This window comes from Canis lupus, chromosome 10 (assembly GCF_011100685.1).
Source record: "Canis lupus familiaris isolate Mischka breed German Shepherd chromosome 10, alternate assembly UU_Cfam_GSD_1.0, whole genome shotgun sequence".
Taxonomy (NCBI): domain Eukaryota; kingdom Metazoa; phylum Chordata; class Mammalia; order Carnivora; family Canidae; genus Canis; species Canis lupus.
Genome location: NC_049231.1, coordinates 2,022,133 through 2,041,447, shown reverse-complemented (window position 1 = coordinate 2,041,447; position 19,315 = coordinate 2,022,133). Strand labels below are relative to the sequence as shown.

The 19,315-nt window shown below is 54.2% G+C and overlaps 2 protein-coding genes and 1 long non-coding RNA gene across 10 annotated transcripts; 1 reads left to right on the top strand and 2 right to left on the bottom strand.

The window, feature by feature from the left end:
• Window positions 1-95: 95 nt before the first annotated feature.
• On the bottom strand, window positions 96-5,033 carry DTX3 (deltex E3 ubiquitin ligase 3). 4 transcript variants are annotated; one of them, XM_038549798.1, is made up of 6 exons: window positions 4,905-5,033; window positions 3,674-3,735; window positions 3,404-3,479; window positions 2,297-3,032; window positions 1,159-1,376; window positions 96-805 (listed from the first exon to the last, which is right to left on the bottom strand). In XM_038549798.1, exons 3-6 carry the CDS (start codon window positions 3,430-3,432, stop codon window positions 730-732), a joined length of 1,059 nt encoding a protein of 352 aa, XP_038405726.1. In that variant the 5' UTR covers window positions 3,433-3,479; window positions 3,674-3,735; window positions 4,905-5,033; the 3' UTR covers window positions 96-729. The 4 variants fall into 4 exon arrangements, with proteins under 4 accessions (XP_038405726.1, XP_038405728.1, XP_038405727.1 ...); XM_038549800.1 differs by lacking the exon at window positions 4,905-5,033 and adding an exon at window positions 4,343-4,566; XM_038549799.1 differs by lacking the exon at window positions 4,905-5,033 and having other exon boundaries at window positions 3,674-4,315.
• Window positions 639-6,684, top strand: LOC119873573. 2 transcript variants are annotated; one of them, XR_005365300.1, is made up of 4 exons: window positions 639-3,508; window positions 3,946-4,054; window positions 6,065-6,168; window positions 6,369-6,684. It is a non-coding gene; the product is annotated as an uncharacterized LOC119873573 (long non-coding RNA). The 2 variants fall into 2 exon arrangements; XR_005365299.1 differs by lacking the exon at window positions 639-3,508 and having other exon boundaries at window positions 3,515-4,054.
• Window positions 6,378-17,925, bottom strand: PIP4K2C (phosphatidylinositol-5-phosphate 4-kinase type 2 gamma). Of its 4 annotated transcripts, none has more exons than XM_038549794.1 (10): window positions 17,664-17,924; window positions 14,875-14,972; window positions 14,118-14,214; window positions 13,625-13,768; window positions 10,294-10,440; window positions 10,072-10,110; window positions 9,373-9,486; window positions 8,751-9,018; window positions 8,461-8,564; window positions 6,378-8,266 (listed from the first exon to the last, which is right to left on the bottom strand). In XM_038549794.1, the coding sequence occupies exons 1-10, from the start codon at window positions 17,847-17,849 to the stop codon at window positions 8,186-8,188; spliced, it is 1,278 nt and encodes a 425-aa protein (XP_038405722.1). In that variant the 5' UTR covers window positions 17,850-17,924; the 3' UTR covers window positions 6,378-8,185. The 4 variants fall into 4 exon arrangements, with proteins under 4 accessions (XP_038405722.1, XP_038405725.1, XP_038405724.1 ...); XM_038549797.1 differs by lacking the exon at window positions 17,664-17,924 and adding an exon at window positions 17,222-17,251; XM_038549796.1 differs by lacking the exon at window positions 17,664-17,924 and adding an exon at window positions 15,513-15,537.
• Window positions 17,926-19,315: the final 1,390 nt, after the last annotated feature.

The window sequence follows — 19,315 nt, the reverse complement described above, 5'->3', positions numbered from 1 at the left end:
GGATTTACCCGATCACCACCCCTTCCCCTTCTCAGCGGGTTCCGCTCCCCACCCCACCCCCACCCGGGGCCACAGAACAGAACGGGTGTGGCAGAGAGAGTTGCATATTTTACTTTATTTTTATTAAATTAAAAGCTACAGTCTGGCGGCGATTCCAGAACAGGGTAAGGAGGCTCCTTATAGGGGGCAGAGAAGAGCAGGAGACGGACTGACGGACTGACGGAGACAGAGACACAGGAGAGAAAGGACCCGTTAAGGTGGAAGGGGGACTGGTTCTGAGAAACACACAGGGCCGGCTCCGGGGGATGGGGGGGCTCACCTCAGCCCCACTGCCCCTCCCCCATGCCGAAGCTCAGCAGTAGAGCAGGGGGCTCGAGAGACCTTCCCTCCCCACCCAGGTCCTTTCTCAGCTTAGTCACTGGAGCACAGCACATACCAGAAAAAGCCAAGGGCAAAGGAGGGGGTAGGGAGACTGGGAGTATGTACATGGGGAGGTGGGGAGCAGAGCCTGGGAGATCCCCCTCCCAGAAGGGAGCGGCTCTCACTGCACAGAAGCACTTGGCCTGGGGGAGGGGACAGGGGAAGGGATTGCCCCCTCCCTCTCTGAACTCCTTCCCCAGTCAGACTGGTCCCCTGTTTGTGTGGTGTGGGGGGGGCAGAGGGAGAGAGAACAGAGGCTTCCGCTGGGTCCTATGGAGAAAGGCAAGGGCTTGGCAGAGGGGAAGTCCTTCAGTCGTCTGTGATACCCTTGGCTCTCAGCTCCTCTTGCACCCGGGTCAGGTAGGTGGGGTCCGGGTACCCAAACCTGGGAGCAAAGAGAGACGAAGGTCAGGATTAGCCATTCCAGCTGACTCATCTTAGCCTCATGCTCTCCCTCATTCTGGGGGCCCAGTTCCAGCCGCTCCCCACTTCCCCTGAGCATAGCCAATCCTGAGATAACTTAGCCCACTTCTGCTTATTTCTGTAGGTTAAGCTGGGCATATTGGGCCAGGTGGAATGTAGAGACGCTGGGATGGAAGAGATGGCTGGGATAGTTTGGGGGTGGTCCTCTCTAGTTAGGAGGCTCTAGGAGAGAGGGGGTTGCTGTCATTCCCTGGAGTGAAAATAGAGAGAAGGGGAGGAGCCAAGGGAGGGAAAGGAAATGAAGGAGGGTCGCACAGCTGGGGTCCTCCTGTGCAGCTGGTCTTGTGGTGAATGTCGTTCCAGGTGATGACATTCGGTCTCCCTGTGGTCATGGACGTGCCGATAGTGAAGGTGAGACGCTGGTCAAATGCCTTGCGGAACAGGGTCAGCACCTTGTTGCCCTCGGGGCAGTCCGGGAGGTAGGCCACCCGTGTGGTGCCAGGGTACCGAACTCCTGGGTTTGGGTGTTCAGCCTGGGACGAAGGGGAAGCAGAGAGGACAGTGAGCAGCTGGGCACGTGAAGGCCCGTGATGCCAACCGAGGGTCATCCTGGTCCACTGGCCGCCTAATGCTGATGGGGCAGCAACGGGCCGACAGCCTTTCAAGGAGGGAGAGACTTCCTTGAAAGGTTTGGACAGCAGGAGCCCATTTTTGGACAAAATCCTTACTACTAAGGAAGTTCCTTCTGCTGCCTCAATCTCTCAAGTCTCAGTTCAGCAACAAATGGATTCTCAAAAGTGATGGCAAGCCGCTCGCTCGTCCTCACCCACCAGATAAGTCAGCAGAAATGTGAAGACTGAGAATAATCTCTCTCTGTCTTCCCCTCTCCACCTGAAAACACTCCCAGCGCTTCTAAGCCTGCCTAGCCCGGGCCACTTTCCCATTACTCTCCTTCAGAGCTTCCTCAGCCCTCTGCAAACCAGGCCTGGAAATTACCCTTGCATGGTCAAGCAGGAGACACCTAGAGGCTCTCGACCACTCCTGGTTTAACCTCCCACTGTCAACAAGATTTTCCTCTCAGCAGTCTGGAACAAAGCAGCACTCACTGCTCTGTGAAGAGGGTCAGATCCCTTCCCGCTAGGCCTGCCTGCACCTGAGCCACCTTCTCCACAGAATTCACCTCTGCCAAGAATAGCTGTCGTCATCCATCCAAGTTCACCGAGGCAAGAGCCTTTCTCTCCTACCTGAGTTTCATATGTGCCGTGGAGTCGTGGGCTAGAAAAGCTGGGCCTGAAGGTGGGGGGACCAGCTAGCTCCAGGGCACCGGGTGCGAAGGCATGCTGGGAGGCGGCAAGACTACATCACATCTAACAAACACACTCCCCTTCACCCAGGTTTCCTAGGTCAGAGAACACGCTTGGGGAAAACCGAAGGGCACGGCAGGTCTTCTTACCCCCTGGACACCGGGCGGGAAGACGTACTGGATGACAATGGTGCCATACTTCTCATAGCTGGGCAGTAGGAGCGTGGCGTCCTTAGAGACCAGCATGCGCCCATTCTGGGGCTGGTTGCCCACCAGCTGCCCATAGAAGCGGCCACACATGGGACAAGCCTTTTTCACCTGCAGGGCCCGGGTGATGCAGCCCTCACAGAACGAGTGCCGGCACTTCTCCAAGGTCTTGGCGTTCTGGATCTCCCCCAGACAGATGGGGCAGGTGCTCTCCTGCTCCTCAGCCTCCTCCCGAAGGCGGGGAGGAAGTGGAGGGGGGAGGGGAGGAGGAGGAGGGGGAAGCCCCCGAGCCCCTGGGGGCAGGAGCGGGGCTGCTCGCAGAGGGGGAGGGGGTGGCCCTGGGCGGTGCAGCTCAGGGTGCTCCCCGCCACCCCCCAAAGCCAGGCAGCCCATAAGCTCGCCCTGCCTCTGAGCTTTTTTCAGCTCTTTCTCGGCCTCTTTTAGCAGCCCCTTGAGCGCCTTCCGGGCCAGGTAGAGCCCGTTGGGGGGTGCCGGGGGAGGACCCTGCGGGGATAGCTGCAGGACGTAGATGTCAGAAGTTTCGCCATCGATGAGGATGGACACGCGGTGCTCCTCCCGAAGCCGGGCCAGCCGGGCTGGGGTCTCCTTGCTCAGGAAGTCCCACACAGGCTTGGAGACAGTCACTTTATTCTTGCAGGTGCCTCCACAGGCTGCCATTCTGGACAGGACGAACGACACTGCCCCCAGGGTGAAAGGGACTCAGGGTGGGGGGTCCCCATTTGACAAAATCCGTGCCTACTACCTCAGGTTGCTTTCAGGCCCTTTATCACCTCTACTGTCCCACAGTCCAACCCCTGACTCCTAGCCACCCCAGCTGATTTTCTGTCTCAGAGCTCTTATCTTTCAAATCCTAGCACCCACTAAAGAGCAAGAAAGTTTCTATGACTTTATTATTATCATCGTCTGGGCCAAGCAGCAGTCTTGGTTCTGTTTCCACTCCTCCCAAGATCACAGAAACAATCTGGCCCTCCTCCCTCTGGGGGGGGGGGGACCAGCTTCTTTAAAGGGGAGGGAGACTTTTTTGCTCACTTTGATCCTGAACAGCTTAGAATTGGCATGCAGGCTCGCTCCACTGTCCCTGCTTCCTACTTGTCAGCTGTGGGACCTGGTGGGTGGAAGGGAAAAGAAGGGAAGGTGAGATACCCCCCTACCCACTTTCCTCATGCTCCAACCCAGCAGCCCAGGTAACAGAAGACTGGGAACCCGGGTGTAAGTTACTGGGAATGGGATTACTTGGCACATGGAATGGAGGAAACCAATTTAAAGGCGAAAGCTGAGTTCCCCTTGGGAGGCAGATACCTGGAAAGCCCATGGACGGGAGCAGTAGAAATCCCTCTATTGCCACACTCAGCTGACTAGGACTGGGGGGAGCGGGGAGAGTAGAAAGGAAAGGGTTATGATGACAAAGGTGACCGGCCCCCCTCACCCCCACTCCGCCAGCAGCCCAGAAACAAAACAAAAACTCCTCTTCCATTTCCTCTCCTTCTCTCCTGCAGAGCTGCATCCCCAGCCTCTCCCAAGTTGCTAAAGATGGAACTTCAGCAAGCTAACTTTCCTCTTCTCCTCCCCAGCTCTGAGGCTCTCAAGAAGGCCTAGGGCGCAGATGAGAGAAGTCAGGAAGGGAAAAGCCCCCCCCCCCCCCACGGAGGTCTTTCTTGCCACCTGCCTCGGATCACACGGGTGAGAAGCTTTCCTACGCTCCCCAAGTCCTCACCCTGCCCCACGTCCCCCCACAATTCAGCCCCCGTCGCTAGGGAGCCTTCCTTGCGGGCCAGCCCAGGGTCCCTTCTGCGGAAGTCTGTTTGGAGGCGGGCAAAGTGGCAACAGCCCCTAAGTAACGAGGTTCTTGCTGTCGCCTTTGTAACCCCGCGCCTGGAGCAGTAAGGCCGGCAGCGACCGGGTCTGCAGGCGGGAGGGTGCGGCTCCGCGGGGCTCGGCTGGAGGAGCCGGGGCTCCCCCGAGTCTTACCGGGTGCGGCTACAGAGCTGTCCCTACAACGCCTCCAAAGGTGGCTCAAATAGAAGAGGGGCCGCCAGTGTGGCCTCAACTCCTGGACTGACCCCAAGGGGAGCGGCTGTGCGGCTCCATCCCAGTCCCCTCCGGGCCAGAGGCACCTCGAGGCCCAGAGGGTGAGGCTGCGGCCCCGGAACCTCCGCTCGTCCTGCGCATCCAAGGCCGCGGGGCCCGGGACCTCGGGGTCCTGGCTCGGTCCCGCCGGCTCGGGAGCGGGGGCGGGCGGGGCGGGCGGGGCGGGCGCTGGGCCGCGACCCCGCGGGGCGGGGGGCGGGGGGCGCGGGCGCGGGCGCGGGCGGGGGCGCGGGCTGCTCGGCGGCGGCCCGGACCCGCGAGGCGCGGAAGCAGGCCCGCGTCGGCCTGTCGCCCGGTCGGGGCCCGCGGGCGGGGAGCCTGCCGCGGGGGCGCCGCCCGCCAGCCCGGGTGCGGGCCGCGGCGCGGGGGGCGCGGGGCCGGCGGGGGGCGGGCGGGGGGCGCGGGCGCGGGCGCGGGGGTGTGGGGCGCCGGGCTCACCTACCTCCCGTCAGCGCCGCCATTGCCGGTCACATGACTGAGGCTGTTGCCGGGATGACGGTCGGGGCCTTAGCAACAAGGGGGGGCGGCCCGGGGGGCGGGGGGCTCCGCCGAGGGTGCGGGCCGGCGCGAGGGCGGCCCCGGGGCGGCGGGGGGCGGGCGCTGCGCCCCGGGACGGGGACGGGACGGGGCGGGGGCGGAGCGCGGGCCGCGGCGGGGAGGGGCGCGGGGGCGGGGGCGGGGGCGCGGGGGCGGGCGCGGCCTGGGTCCGCTCCCCTCCCGGGCCCCCCTCGGCCCTCGCGGCGGGGCGCCTTCCGCGGGGGGGGCGGGGGCGCGGAGCCCGGTGCGGCCTGGGTCGCTGCCCGCCCTCGGCCCTTGCAGCGGGCTGCGGGTGCCTTCCGCGGGGGGGGGGGGGGGGGGGGGCGGTTCTCTGTGATCCGCCTGCTGCTGCTAGAAGCGCCGAGGAACAATCTAGGACCGGCAGAGCCACAGTAAGGAAAGCCCTGGTCCTGGAGGAGGAGAACCACCCCCACGCCCACACTATTTCCATCCCTTCCCGGGGCGCTCGCCTTCTCCTAGGTTGTGACCTTCTGTGACCCCCGCAACCTGCCCGCAGGCGGGGCTGGGTGAGCGCCTCCGACTTTCCTTTCCACCCACAGGGATCCTGAGGCTAGTGCAGAATGGGAAGGGAATACAGGCCTCAAAAAAATGCCTTGGGGGGGATGGGGATGGGGGTGAGGGTGGGGGTGGGGGTGCGAAGTCTCTGGTACAAGTAGAGTTAAAAACGCTCCAAGAACAAACAGCTCTGCTCTGCTCTGCTCTGCTTCCCACATCAGAGCGCTCTCCGCCCCCGGGCCAGCTCACTTCCCTGGGGCCACATCAAGCCAGGTTTTTCCACCAGCCAAAGGCCTCCTCAGCCAAACAGCACTGGATCTCCCAGGCTGGCAGCAGCCTCTATTTATCCACCCCTCTCTTCACTCCCTCCCTGGGCTGGAGGGCTGGTCGCTTTCTCCACTTTCCCAGGACCCTGCTGTACTCTTCCTACTCTCCAAACAACAGGACATCTTTCCCAGGAAGCCTAGGGGGAACACCCCGTTCTTCTTTTAGCTCCTGTGAGCAAGTACAAGTGAGGGAGCGTGCTCTGAGGCTCACTCACCTTTACAGGAGTGACTGTGTCATCAGGCCCAGAACTCCGGGGGGGAAGAGGGAGCACCCCATCAGCCCTTCTCCCTGGCCCCCCCATACGTGGACTCTGACAGAGCTGGAGAGTAAGTTTTCCATTGCCATGCACACCCCTCACCACCTTTTAACTAGAAACCCACATCCTTAATTAGGGGCCCCACATTTTAAAGATGGGTAATTCTTCATCTGGTCTCTGCACCCCTAAGCACAGGGTTCCTCAGAAAAGAGGGGGGGAGGAGGCATGTCTGTGAAGGAATATGGATTCAATAATTTATTTCCTATACAGTGACAGCGATGGGAGTAAATACACAAGATCTTTATTAATTAATAAAACAAAAAAGATGAAAAACAGAAGCAACAAAACGAAGACCATTCTGCTCATGATACATCAGCCACATGGTCAGAAAACCAATTTCTAAAGAGCAACAGCTGCTGGTGTCATGGAGTTTTATTGCATTCAAAAGGGGAAGGTAGATGGTTGGAATGAAAAAGATCAGCAGGCCCCTGATGGGAAGATATTATAGGGGCTCTAATTCTTAACTGTGGACTCGTCTTGTTACTTCCTTTGGAGAAGATGAAGGGGAGAGAGAAATTCTCCTTTATGACTGTATGACTTCCTGTGAGACAGATCAGTCCAGCTAGATACAGAGCAAAGAATCTTTGCATCCCCACAGGCCAGTTGCAGGTGCCCATCTTTATGTTTTAAAAAAGTGCAGAAGCCATAAAGGGGATGGAGGGTAGCAAGAATGGCTGCCTTAGCCCCAAAGGTATCAGGGGGTGGGGAGGACACTATCTGGGCCCTCAGGGTCCTCTACACTCTGAGACTACCACTTGTCATTTCAACTCTTGGGAGGGGGCCAGTGATTGAGTTATGGCTCTGACTCCTCTCTGGGGGTGGAGAGTGAAGATGACAAAGAAGTCCATCTGTCCCCTGGGAGACATAGTAGCAGTATAAGACAGAAAAGAACAGAATAACACATCCAACTGGAAAAAGGGCTTGAGAAGGGGTTGGGAAGGAAGTATGCTAGGTGCACATCTCCAAGGAGTAGAGGAGGTTCCCGCACTTGAGACGTTCCATCCTCTTGAAATGACCAGGATGGACCCAGGTAGAGATATTTCCTCCTGCTGGGGATAAAACCTCAGAGATGGCTACACGTGAAGAAAGGAAATTTAGCATTGGGAGTGAACCTTACACCCTGGCCCATCATCCCAGCCTCCAAAACTGCCCCCACCCTCGTCCCCCGCTGAAGGGTTCCAGCCTTGGGAGGTGTGGAAGGTCCTGGTGAAGAGCAGCAGCAGTCAAACATCTTCACCCAGGCTTGAACGGTTTGGCCATCTCTGGGTTCTTGTGCCCAGAAGTACAGGGGCAGGGGTTGGAAGTAGGGTGAGGGAAGAGTTTGGAGAGTAGTAGTCAATTCTTGACAGACACCTTTTCCAATTCCCTGAATAATTTCAAGAGTCCTCCTGGGTCCCACCTCTGTAAGGCACCAGCTGGCTCGCCGCTCCCCACCCCATTAGTGTGTAAAATGGGCCATAACCCATCATATGTGTGCATGCCAGCACCCACACCTGTAGTATCTTAAAAGTCCTCCATCCCAGGGTCTACCGGGAAGGAGGCATGCCACAGTGAGTTCTATAAAGTTATCAGCAAAATTCAGACATTCTTAGTTCATCCCACACAGCAAAATGCATCCAGAGTAGTTGCTTGAGCCAGGTCCATCCGTCCAGTCAGTTCCTGAAGATGGCAAGTAATCCCCTTCCCCCATCTCCTCCTATGTTCTAGAAACAACAGGACATTTACAAAGATCAAGGCACTTGGGAGTGAGTCAACAGTAACACTCTAATGAAGCAAGCAGAATTGCTGGAAGGGAGGGAGAAATGGAAGAAAAGTGGGCGGGTGGGGAGGGGGGGACAGGACAGTGTATTTCTGAGGGTCAGGAAAAGCCTAGTCAACAAGATGGAGTTGTGTGGGTAGAAGGAGCCTGTAGCTGGAATTTAACAAAAGAGGAAGAGAAGTAGTAGTGGTCAACATATCCACAGCTCCCCAAGCCTCTCGGAACCCTGCCACCTTGAACATAAAGCAGCACGGAGTCTGGTAGTCTCTTAGGCAAAAATGTTGGTAATAAAATCCAGGAACCGCTTAGCATACTGCTCAGGATGGACAGTGGAGATCTCTGCCCCAGCCTGCGAGAGGAGGTAGGAACACAGCGTCAGGCACCCCACCACCCCATCCCACTCCGCAGCCTCCAGTCCTCCCCACACCACTTCCGCACCCAGCCCTTCCCAGCCCTTCGTCCTTTTGCCACCCCATTGCTCCCGTACAAAAGGCTCCCTCTGTTCCCAGTCAAAAGATAGGAAAGGATTTGGGGAGCCCTCACCCCGTGCTTGACAGTTTTGGCTGCGTGAGCTGCTTTCTTCTTGGCATCATACTGTGTCAGGATGTCAATGAGGCCCATGAAATACACCTCCTTCTGGGGGGCCCCTGGGGAAAGAAAGCGAGGAAGAGCAAGTATAGTCCCAATTCCCTCTTCCCAAGAACCAGTCAGATCTGTTTTGAAAAGCTAACTGGCCTCTCTCCCACCACCCTGGCTGGTCTCAGTCCCCTCACTCCCCCAAGGCCAACCCTCCCCACCACCAACACCCTTAATATTTCCAGGATTTCTCTCACCCTCAGCACTCCGGATGGCATAGACGTCAATGAGGGACTCAAATTCTCCAGGGCCCAGGGGCCGGTGAGAATGGATGTAGCCGCCAATACCCTCAGGGGAGGTGCCATAGGAGCCCACCAGAGCAGGTGGCCCTGTCAGGTCACAGTCTCCATCCCCCTCTGACTCCTCCTCCCGCACAGGTCCCTCCTCCTCTGGGTCAGAGCCCCGAACGATGTCGTGGATGCCCAGCAGAAGGCTGTAGTCCATGATCTTCAGCTGCACTAGGAACTGAGACCCCACTGACAAATCAGATACCTCAGATCTCCTTCCCTGCTCCCAGCACCACACCACCCTTATACCTCCCCTCTGAGCTTCAGGGGCCCTCCTGGGGAAAGGAAGGATGAAAATCAAGGGTTGGGAGTATACCACTGCCCTTTAGTACATCAATGTCCTGGTACCTGAGGTCATCCTTTTAGTCAATTCTAGCCATCCCCTCCATGGGTCACCTCTAAGGGTTTTTTATGTCCCATACCCAACTCCCCTACATGCAGAAAACCCAAAGAATAAAGGGAACGGGAGAGACAGCTGCCCCGGGGGGGAGCAACAGGAAACAGCCATTTCCCAAAGCACCCCGATCATCACCTCCACATCTCTCTTTAGCTTCTCTAGAAATACTTTCTTCTCCTCTTCACCAATATAAACCTTCTGGTTCTTGTTGAGAAAATCCATATCCTTAAGGGTGGGCAATTCTTTAACCTGAAAATAGGTAAGGGGAATCTTGGGAATACAGCCCTTCCCTCAAGGTCTCAGAGAACCATGCTCTCTTCCTAGGGCTCTCTGTAACTCAGTGGCCTTGAGGGGAGAGAGATCTCACAGCTCCTCTAACTGCACACTGCCATGCTGCCCAGAGGCCGTTCTCCGCTCTTGTGGCTTCTCCAAACTCAGTCACTGCAGCGGTACCCCAAATCACATCCCACTACCGTCTGCTTATGGTTTCCAGTCAAGACCTCACATACCGCCTTTCATTCTTCTTAAGCAGAAAATAGCCACCTGAATACAAGAACCCAGAGCGGGGGGTAGAGAGTAAGCATTTCGCTCTCAAAGTTTGTCTTTATCCATAGCCACACCTTCCACATGGCCTAACCCATGCCAGTGAGAAAGCAGCTGCTCCTGCTGCCCATTCCAAACACTTAATCCCAGCATCAGCACAAGTTTACACCTCTCTTCTTTTTGGTGGTTTAAGATAAGACGAAATAGCTGGTGATCCCTACCTCTATCCTAAGGAGATCCCTTTATCTGCCCTCCCTCATCCCTCACCCTGTCACCTAAAATTAGTATCACCTTTTCCTTATCGCTGGCTTCTCGGGACACTAGGGAGCCCTGTGGAGAGACCCAAAGACCAAGTCAGCAGAAGTGGCTAAAAGAAGTTAGGATCCAGCTCCTAAGAGGAATATTCACACCCACAGTCTTCTTTCCTTTGAAATGAACCATCTCAGTGCCCTCCCAGGCCCTTCCCCACTCTCAGGCTATCAGGAGCCTCTCCCTCAGCTAGCCTCTCCTTACCTTGAGGTCATACTTCCTGTGCACAGGAAGACGGTGGCTAAACATGTTGCGCATCACAAGCACGTAGCTGTCTTCATTGTCCACGCTAACTCGATACATCCCCAGGAACTGGGGCAGCAGTGTGTTGCCATGGCACTTCACAATGTACTGGGGTAGAAGGGAGGAAGGAATGGGGAGAAGCTGAGGAGTAAATGCACAACCAGCCCAGGGATGGGAATTCAAACACCACCATTCCAGAGTAGGGCAGACAACTTCAAGTAGAGAGATTACAAGGTCAAAAGTGTGAGTGGGGAGCGCCTGGGTGGCTCAGTCAGTTGAGCATCTGATTCTTGGTTTCCACTTAGGTCATGATCTCAAGGTTGTGGGATTGAGCCCTGCAGAGCATGGAGCCCAGCTGGGATTCTTTCTCTCTTCCTCTTCCTCTGCCTTGCCCCACCCCCACCCCCAGGCGTACCCCTGCATGAATGCTCTCTCTCAAATAAATAAATAAAATCTTAAAAAAAAAAAGTGGTGGAGACTTGTTAAAGGCATCTGTGGTATCCATGAAGTTTCTGAATCCCCATCTCCTGATTTATTCCATTTGTATAATGTCTCTTTATATTAAAGCTTTTATTTATTTTTTTTAATTTTTATTTATTTATGATAGTCACACACACAGAGAGAGAGAGGCAGAAACACAGGCAGAGGGAGAAGCAGGCTCCATGCTCCGGGAGCCCAACGTGGGATTCGATCCCGGGTCTCCAGGATCACGCCCTGGGCCAAAGGCAGGCGCCAAACCGCTGCACTACCCAGGGATCCCCTAAAGATTTATGAGAGAGAGAGAGAGAGAGTGAGAGAGCATGCACGCGTGCACAGGTAGGGGGCAGAGGGAGAGGGGCAAGTAGACTCCCTGCTGAGCATGGAGCCCAGCTCAATCTCAAGACAGAGACCATGACCTGAGCCAAAATCAAGAGTCGGATGCTCAATCAACTGAGTCACCCAAGAGCCACTAGACTCCCTATTTTTTTTTTTTTTTAAGATTTTATTTATTTATGAAAGACACACAGAGAGGCAGAGACACAGGCAAGGAGAAGCAGGCTCCATGCAGGAAGCCCGATGCGGGACTCAATCCCAGGACTCTAGGATCAGGCCCTGAGTCAAATACAGACATTCAACCACTGAGCCACCCAGGTGTCCCTCTCTCTATTTTTTTAAAAAAGATTTTATTCATTTATTCATGAGGGAGAGAGAGGGGCAGAGACATAGGTAGAGGGGGAAGCAGGCTTGTCGTGGGGAGCCCACTGCAGGACTCGATCCCAGGACCCCAGGATTACAACCCGAGCCAAAGGCAGGTGCTCAACCGTTGAGCCACCCAGGCATCCCTAAACTCTTCAAGTACAAGTGGTCACAGAACCAGGATTAGAGATTACATCTGTTTACCACGAAATGATTTTACCTAGACTAACATTTCCTGGTGGGCTAAGTTCCCATAGTAAAAATGTTTGCATGATGGCTTATAATTTGGGATTCTTAAAAAATGACTCATCTTTTATGCTATTGTCTCTGTCAGCATTGCTGCCTTCTTCCCCTAGAGCCAGCCTTCTCAGAAAAGTAGTCCACAATGAATCCACTTCCTTTCACACCTTAAGCCAGTGAAATCAAACTCATACTCTCATCTTTCCTCTGAAATCTACTACTCCCTTCCTCAAATCCCTGTTGCCAAATCATTTGGTATTCATTTTAGTTATTGTTGTATTTCAACTTGGGGGCACTTGATACTCCCAACCAGACTCTCCCTAGAACTCTCTTCACCCTGGGCTCCCCCTATGCCACTCTTCCAATTCTCTTCCCCTCTCTCCTCAAATCCCATACAGAACAAAGGAGGGTACCTGGCAACTCAAACTCTCCTTTATGGGCTCTTCTAATTGCTTCATTTCTTCTCCATAACACTTCCTGTCAATAGTCTGTATCTATAGTTTTAAATACCATCTATTACCTGTAACTCTCAAATCTACACTTCTACTTTCCTGAACTCCATTCCCCAACCACTTATGGAACATCTACATCTGAATGAACTGTAGAAACCCTACATTCCACATGTCTAAATCAGAACTGTCTTCTCCCCAAAACCGCTTTCTTTTTGTGCTTCCCAACTGTTAGTGAATAGACACCCGGTTATCCCCAGCCAGGAATCTGGAGGCACCTTTGCCTTAATTCCCCCAAGTCTCCCACGAGTCCCTCTGCCTCTCCACTGCCATCGTTCCTCCACCCTCTGTCATTCCTCACCCAGACTATTAGCATTACCTCCTACCTGGTAATGCTAATCTTCACTCCTAGCATTCCCCTATCCAACCCATTCTCGAAAATGCAGTCATGGGACTATTTCTAAATAATATACCGCTCTCTCAGCTCTGTGCCTTTGCAAGTTGTCCTTTGCCTAGAATGCTTTCTTCCACCTTGTCTAAGGAGTCCATACTAGTCTTTCAAGAACCGACTCCTATAATCCTTGCTCTAACAAACTCTCCTTGAACCTCCCAGTGCACTTCTTTCCCCAGGTAAGCTAGGATGCTCTTCCTAAGCACCCCCACAGCACTCTGTATATCCCTCTACTACTGCACACATCCCACTGTGTTTATGTTGGTTTCCTAGCCTCTGCCGTGAGGCTGAGAGATCCTCCAGGGCCTCTTCCTCAGTCACCTCTTTCTCCACTGCCTAATGTAGGGCCTAGTGATAACGGAGATTCAATGTTTGTTGACTAAACCAATTATTTTTCTAGTCTTTCATTTATTCCTTGCTAACTGACTTTAGGGGGATTTTTTTTTTTCCCATTAGAAAGATATTCAGGCAGTGTTTTTATCACTGAAATATTCCGGAAACTGCACGTTTCAGGTTAATCTCATCAGACAGAAAAGCCTCCCTAATCCCACTCAGGACTGGATATGATCATGCTTCTCCCCTTCAGTTTATTCCCAATTGTGTACTTATCCTGCTTTTCTCCTCGAAACCACATTTATTCCTGACAGTATATTGGTGTTAACAGTTCACCTAATTCTGGCTTAGTCTACAGTTGATAACCGCTATATGTGTGCCCCTGATGTATCAATCCACAGCAGTTTGGGATCGTAAATACCAAATGAGAAAGGAACATGTCTAACTTCTCCTTTTTGGTCAAACACAAAGAGGTATGCAGAGGCTTTTTCCGAAATTCCTAGTTTTCAAAAACATGATGTCAAGTGCTCCTTGGGCAGCAAAATGGGTTGTAGGGAAAAGAGAAAAGTTTCCTAATGTTCTCCAGCAGCAAAGCTATGACTAGAGAGGAGAGGGAAAGAACGAAGCTGGAAAGCCGCCTAACCTGGTGGTAGTTCGAGAGGTTGCTATGCATGTCAGCAATGTCCTCACTGGATACTTCTTTGATGACCAGAGTTCGATCGTAGGAGATAAGGAAGCGACCATCACTGCCTTCACTTTCACTCGGGGGACTTCGGGTGAGGGATACCTGGGAACATAAATAGGTCAGAGGCTCTTTTCCTCTTTGAATGGAGATACAATCATAGGATAATGGTCAAGTGAATGTATCCGAAAGCAGATAAAACTCTTGTATGAAAGGTGGAGCAGGGGTTCTTCACCTGGACTGAATGAATGTGAAAGCAAAAATTTTAATGTAGCTACATTTTTCCCCAAGGACTGGGTTAACGCCTTTCATCAGATTTTTGAAGAGGCCTTGTGACCACAAATAGGTAAAGAATCAGACTTACCAAAGCTCTCATTTCTCTAAACATGACTGGCCCCAGGATTCCCTGCTTGTCATGGAGAAAGGACACCCCTCACCCGAAAAGGACTCTCACCAGGTAATCTTGGTCATCAATGCCAAAGCGATCACGGAGGTTCCTGAAGACCTGGGGGCAGTACTCCTTGAACTTGAAATGACTAGGCAGGTTTTCTCTGAAATAGGGGTTTTCAGGGTAAGAAAACAAAGGAACAGTATTACATTTATATGTGGCTTGACAATCTACAGAGCACCTTCAACACATTTACCCTATATGATTCTCATGAAACTATTGTGAAGGCCTTTAAAGGTATATTATTCCCATTTTACAGGAGAGATTGGGGCTCAGGGTGGTTGAGTGACCTGCTTCAAACAGAGAACTGATAAGTAGCTTAAGTAGAACCAGGATCTAATGCCCATCTAAACAGCATCATTTCCCAAATCTCATGCAAGTTCGAGATATCCTAAAATCCGCAATAGGTGCGACTGTTCCGAATGGCATCTTCTGATACCAGAAGCACCTAGGAGACTAAGATACTTCTTTCAGGGAGTCTCTATCAGAAGCTAATGGTAAGGGCATCTAAATGTATTTACTCTGTGGCTAGATGAGAAACAAAGTAGTACAAATATACCAGAGTATAGAGAACACTGGAAGTTACTTTAATGGTTTTGTTGCACGATACTGAATTTCTGCTCTGGGAAGGGGGTTAGAATGCAGAACTTGCAAACTGCCTTCCAAATCTAAAACCTTCGATTCACTGAATCTTAACTCTTAAAATTATGTATTACTCTCTTCTAGGAAGGTTGACAAAAGAAGAGCAGGGATCTCCACATACCTGTGGAAAAGGTGATTGTTGACCTTGATCTTGGAGCTCGCCTTAAAGTCATCTGGCAGCAGCATCACTGGGGGAGGCACCTGGCTGAGCTCATTGATCTGATAAACCAAAACAAGAACAGGGAGCCAGTGAGGAGGGGTGTGGAGAGCTACTTCTACACTGCTTCTGGGCGAAAGTCAGAAAAGGGCAACTCAACCCTTGTTCATTTAGGAACCCGAGTTATGCATCTACTTGCCAGAGGTGAGACAATGCATCTGACCCCTTCTGCTGCCCAGCAGGGACTGCAGTCAGCAGCCCCCACACACAGCCCCTCACACTCCACCCCCATGGAGCTTCATGCTCGCAGCAGTCATTTTATATTAGGCAAACCCTGTAAGCAGCTCAGCACTATTTTTAAAGCTGTGAGAAGTTCTAAAGGGAAAAAAATACCCTCAGCAGACTCAAAACACTCAAGACAAACAGTTCCATGCTCCATTAAAAACAAAACAAAAGGCGCTTTTTTTTTTTTAAATGTACACAAGAGAGTTAATGGGACTCTGAGGAGCCTGCAGCAACCAGAATGAGATGTCCACATCCTGCAGGAGGCATCTCCTTACAAACAGACCACCCTGACCCAGGTCTCTCCAGTAGGTCCTCACCTGCCTGAGTGTCAAGTAAAAGAAGAGCAGCTGACTTCAGAGGGGGTGCATGCAGGCAGGCAGAGGATATGAGCTCATTAGCTGTCTGTTCCTAAAAGTCAAGTCAGGCCATGGCCCAAAGGATGCAAGCAACACACGCTCTCCTTGGCCCCCAGAATCAGCCATCTGCTAATTCTGGGTGGGAAGGGAGTTCCTGCACGAAGAAATCCCAAGAAGATGTGTTTCCTCCCCAGCGTTGCCGCAATACTGTTCACCCACCTTTAACAGTGCGCTTATCACATGACTCTAATGGCTAGTTTATGTAAGTTCACCATTTACATTGTGAGCTCTTCAAGGGCAAGGATCAGCTGTAGTTGTCTGCATGTCTCAGGTGCTGAGCTAGCATAAAGTTTGGCACAGGGGGTCCTGAAGTGTGTATTAGATGAATAAGCGGAGGCCTTGCCTCTCTTGATCATTCAACAGAGGTGATGAAATGCAGCCTAACCCAAATCCACAGATTGCAGTGAAACTGTGCTCCTCTCACTCTCAGTAGAAAAGGAGGACAGGGGATCCCTGCGTGGTGCAGCGGTTTGGTGCCTGCCTTTGGCCCAGGGCGCGATCCTGGAGACCCGGGATCGAATCCCACATCGGGCTCCCGGTGCATGGAGCCTGCTTCTCCCTTTTTTTTTTTTTTTGCTTCTCCCTCTGCCTGTGTCTCTGCCTCTCTCTCTCTCTCTCTCTCTCTGTGACTATCATAAAAAAAAAAAAAAAGAAAGAAAGAAAAGGAGGACAGAACGTCTTCCTCCAGGAACCAAAAAAAAAAAAAGAAAGAGAAAGAAAGAAGAAAGAAAGAAAGAAAGAAAGAAAGAAAGAAGAAAAAAGAAAAAGAAAAAGAAAAGCCACTTGAGATTCCCAGCCTAAAATTCAGCTATAGTTCTTCATGCCCCCTCCTCGCCACCTGCTGTTAAGCAGGCTGAATCATCATTAAGACATATGTTCAAGGAATTCTCCACTCTAGACACTTGAAGTAAATGTGGGTTGGCTACAGGGTGGGGTGTTGAAGCTAAAGTATATATACCTAGGGAAGCTGAGGCAGCCAGCTCTCATGTGTAACTCCTCAATCCTTACCAAAGAAAAATCCTCCTTGGTAAGCTTCCCAAAGGGATGGATGGGTCACCTGTAAAGTCCATATGAGAGGCGGCCCTACCTCTAAGACATTACCACCCAGGAGCTGGGGGCGGTCCATAGAACCACAAATACAAAAGAGCCCCCCCCACCCCCCGACATTCTAAACCACAAATCAAGAAGGGGACAAAAATGGTCTTCTTCCTTACTCCCTTCCACCTGTCCAACTCCGCCTTGACTACAACACTTCAAGGAGACTGATTTATAAAATACTGCCTGTTACATTCAAGGTCACCGCATCCCTCCCACTCTAAATCTGAGGGTGGAGGAACAATGGCTGTGCTTCCTTCACCTGAGTGAAGGAAAAGCGACGCACTGGGCTGCTTGGCCTCCTCCCAGGCCACACCGGCCACCTGTTCCTCAGGTTCACCAGCAGCGTCCCCAGCAGCAGCACTCCTCAGCCATCCTGTTGGTCACAGACGACCCCCCGCTGACCCCGAACAGCGTCTCCGCGGCCAGCCACGGGGATGCAGTGAAAACCAAAGGCATATCCCATACACAGTGTCAACGAGGCCCGGGTGGGTGGCTTCTCCCGGACGCTGTACCTTCGGAAGGCAAAGGCAGGGGCGCGCAGGAAGCCTGGAGCGTCCCCCAGGGCCGAGGCTCCAGCACCAGGGCGGCAGCTGGAGAGGAAGGCGACCCGCGCCGCTCCGAGCTGCCTCCCGAGCCGCAGCACCGCCGCCCTGGGCGCCCGCCCGGCCTCCCGCCGAGCCCGCCGCGACGCCGGAGCAGCAGGAGGGCAGGTGGGGCGGGCGGAGCTCGAGCGGCGGACGCGGCGCGGCCGGGGCGCGGAGGGGGCCAGGGCCCGACTCACGGAAGGAACGACGGCGCCGCCTCCAGCGAGGCGCCGCGGCGGGGACACCTGAGGTTGGGGCGCGGGGGCGGGCGCGGGGCGGGCGCGGGGGCCGGGGCCGGGGCGCGGGGGCGCGGGGGCGCGGGGGCGGCGGCGAGGGCTCCAGGCGGGAGCTGGGGGCGCGGCGGGCTCACCGAGTGGGCGACGCCCCACAGGAACACGCCCAGCAGCGGGTCCGCCGCCCGGAACACCTTCACCTTCTGCTGCACGAAGTGTTTCTTCTTGGTCTTGGAGGCGAAGCCGAAGCCCGGGGCCGCTGCCGCTGCCGCTGCCGCCGCCGCCGCCGGTACGGTGGCCGGCGGGACAGAGGAGGACGCCATAGCCTCCCTCGCCCGCGCAACCGACCGAGGGGACGCCGAGCCGCCGGCGCAGCGGGCTCCCGACCCCGGAAGCGGCGCTCACCTGGGCCGCCGTCACGTGACCGGAGGCCCGCCCGCGGGCGCGCAGGGGGCGGGGCTGGGCTGGCTCCGCCCCCGCCGCCCCGCCCCGCCCCGCCCCGCCCCCCGCGCGGTGGGGGCTCACCTGGCGCTCCCTGCGGGCGGCGGGCGGCGGGCGGCGGGCGGGCCCGGCCCCGGCCCCGGCCCCGGCCCCGGCTTGCCTCGGTCCCCGGCCTGGGCCGCCCGGCTTCCCTCCAGGTCGGCGGCTCCTTGGCGGCAACGCCGCTGCCTCCCGGTTTTACCGAGTTTTAGGAGTAACCTCCCGCCCGAGGCTCTAACCCAGAAGTGTCACTTTACGAAGTGGCCCACCCCCAAGTGGTTTCCAGGCATTGTGTGTGTCTCTCACGGGCACCGCCAGGCATCATTCCGCAGGGGGACTGGACTATTCCGAAAGTAGACACGAAGCGGTGAACTAGAACAGTGGCTGCTGGGATGGAAAGAAGAGTGGCAGCTAAAGGGAGAGTTTGATGTCAGTTTGGAAAATTCTTAGTGGATGTGGGACTTGAGGGAAGGGGAGACCTTGAGACTGAATCCCAGGCTCCTGGCCAAGAGACCGGTGCTGGTGGCATGAAAAGGGGCAGGTTGGTGAAAAGTTCGGTTTGGAATGTGTTTGAGGGACCTGAGGGCCACTGGACATACGAGCCCAGAACTCAGCAGAATAATCTGGGCTGCCCACACAGACTAATTGTGGCATCTGTGGCCATGGATGACACCCTTCCAGAGAAAGCAAGAACCCTGGTCTAGACCAGCAATTAAGAGGGTAGTGGGAGAAGACTGAGAAGCAAAAGGAACCAGGAGAGCAGGGTCACAGAAACCAGGGAGTAGAGTTTCCAGAAGGAAGGAGTGGCGAGCAGAGTCACATGTCATGGAGGTGAAGCAAGACAAGGATGGAGAAGTGCCCATTGTATTTGGCAACGAGTGACCTTCAAAAAGCAGTTTCATCAGAACAAGAGCCAGTTCTAGGTGGGCTGAGGAATGAATGGGAGATGAAGAAGTGGGGAGGGGAGGCTTGGAATTTTGGTCAGGAAATCTGGCTGTAAAAACAAGATGAGGAGTCACTTATAGAGAAACAGTTGAAACACACACTTTCAGGGCACACTTGGCTGGCTCAATCAGTAGAGCATGTGATTCTTGACCTCAGGATTGTGAGTTTGGGCCCCACGTTGGGGGGAGAGATGACTTAAAAACATATAAAAGAAACGCACTCTTCAGGGAGGCTTTACAAGAAGGGGGGAAATCACAAAGATGCAAACTGCCCACCTGCATCACTTTTAGATACCGTATATAATGGGTCTATGTAAGTATCTCAAGAATGAAGAATCTAGAAGGAACTTGCTTTAGTCCAGAAA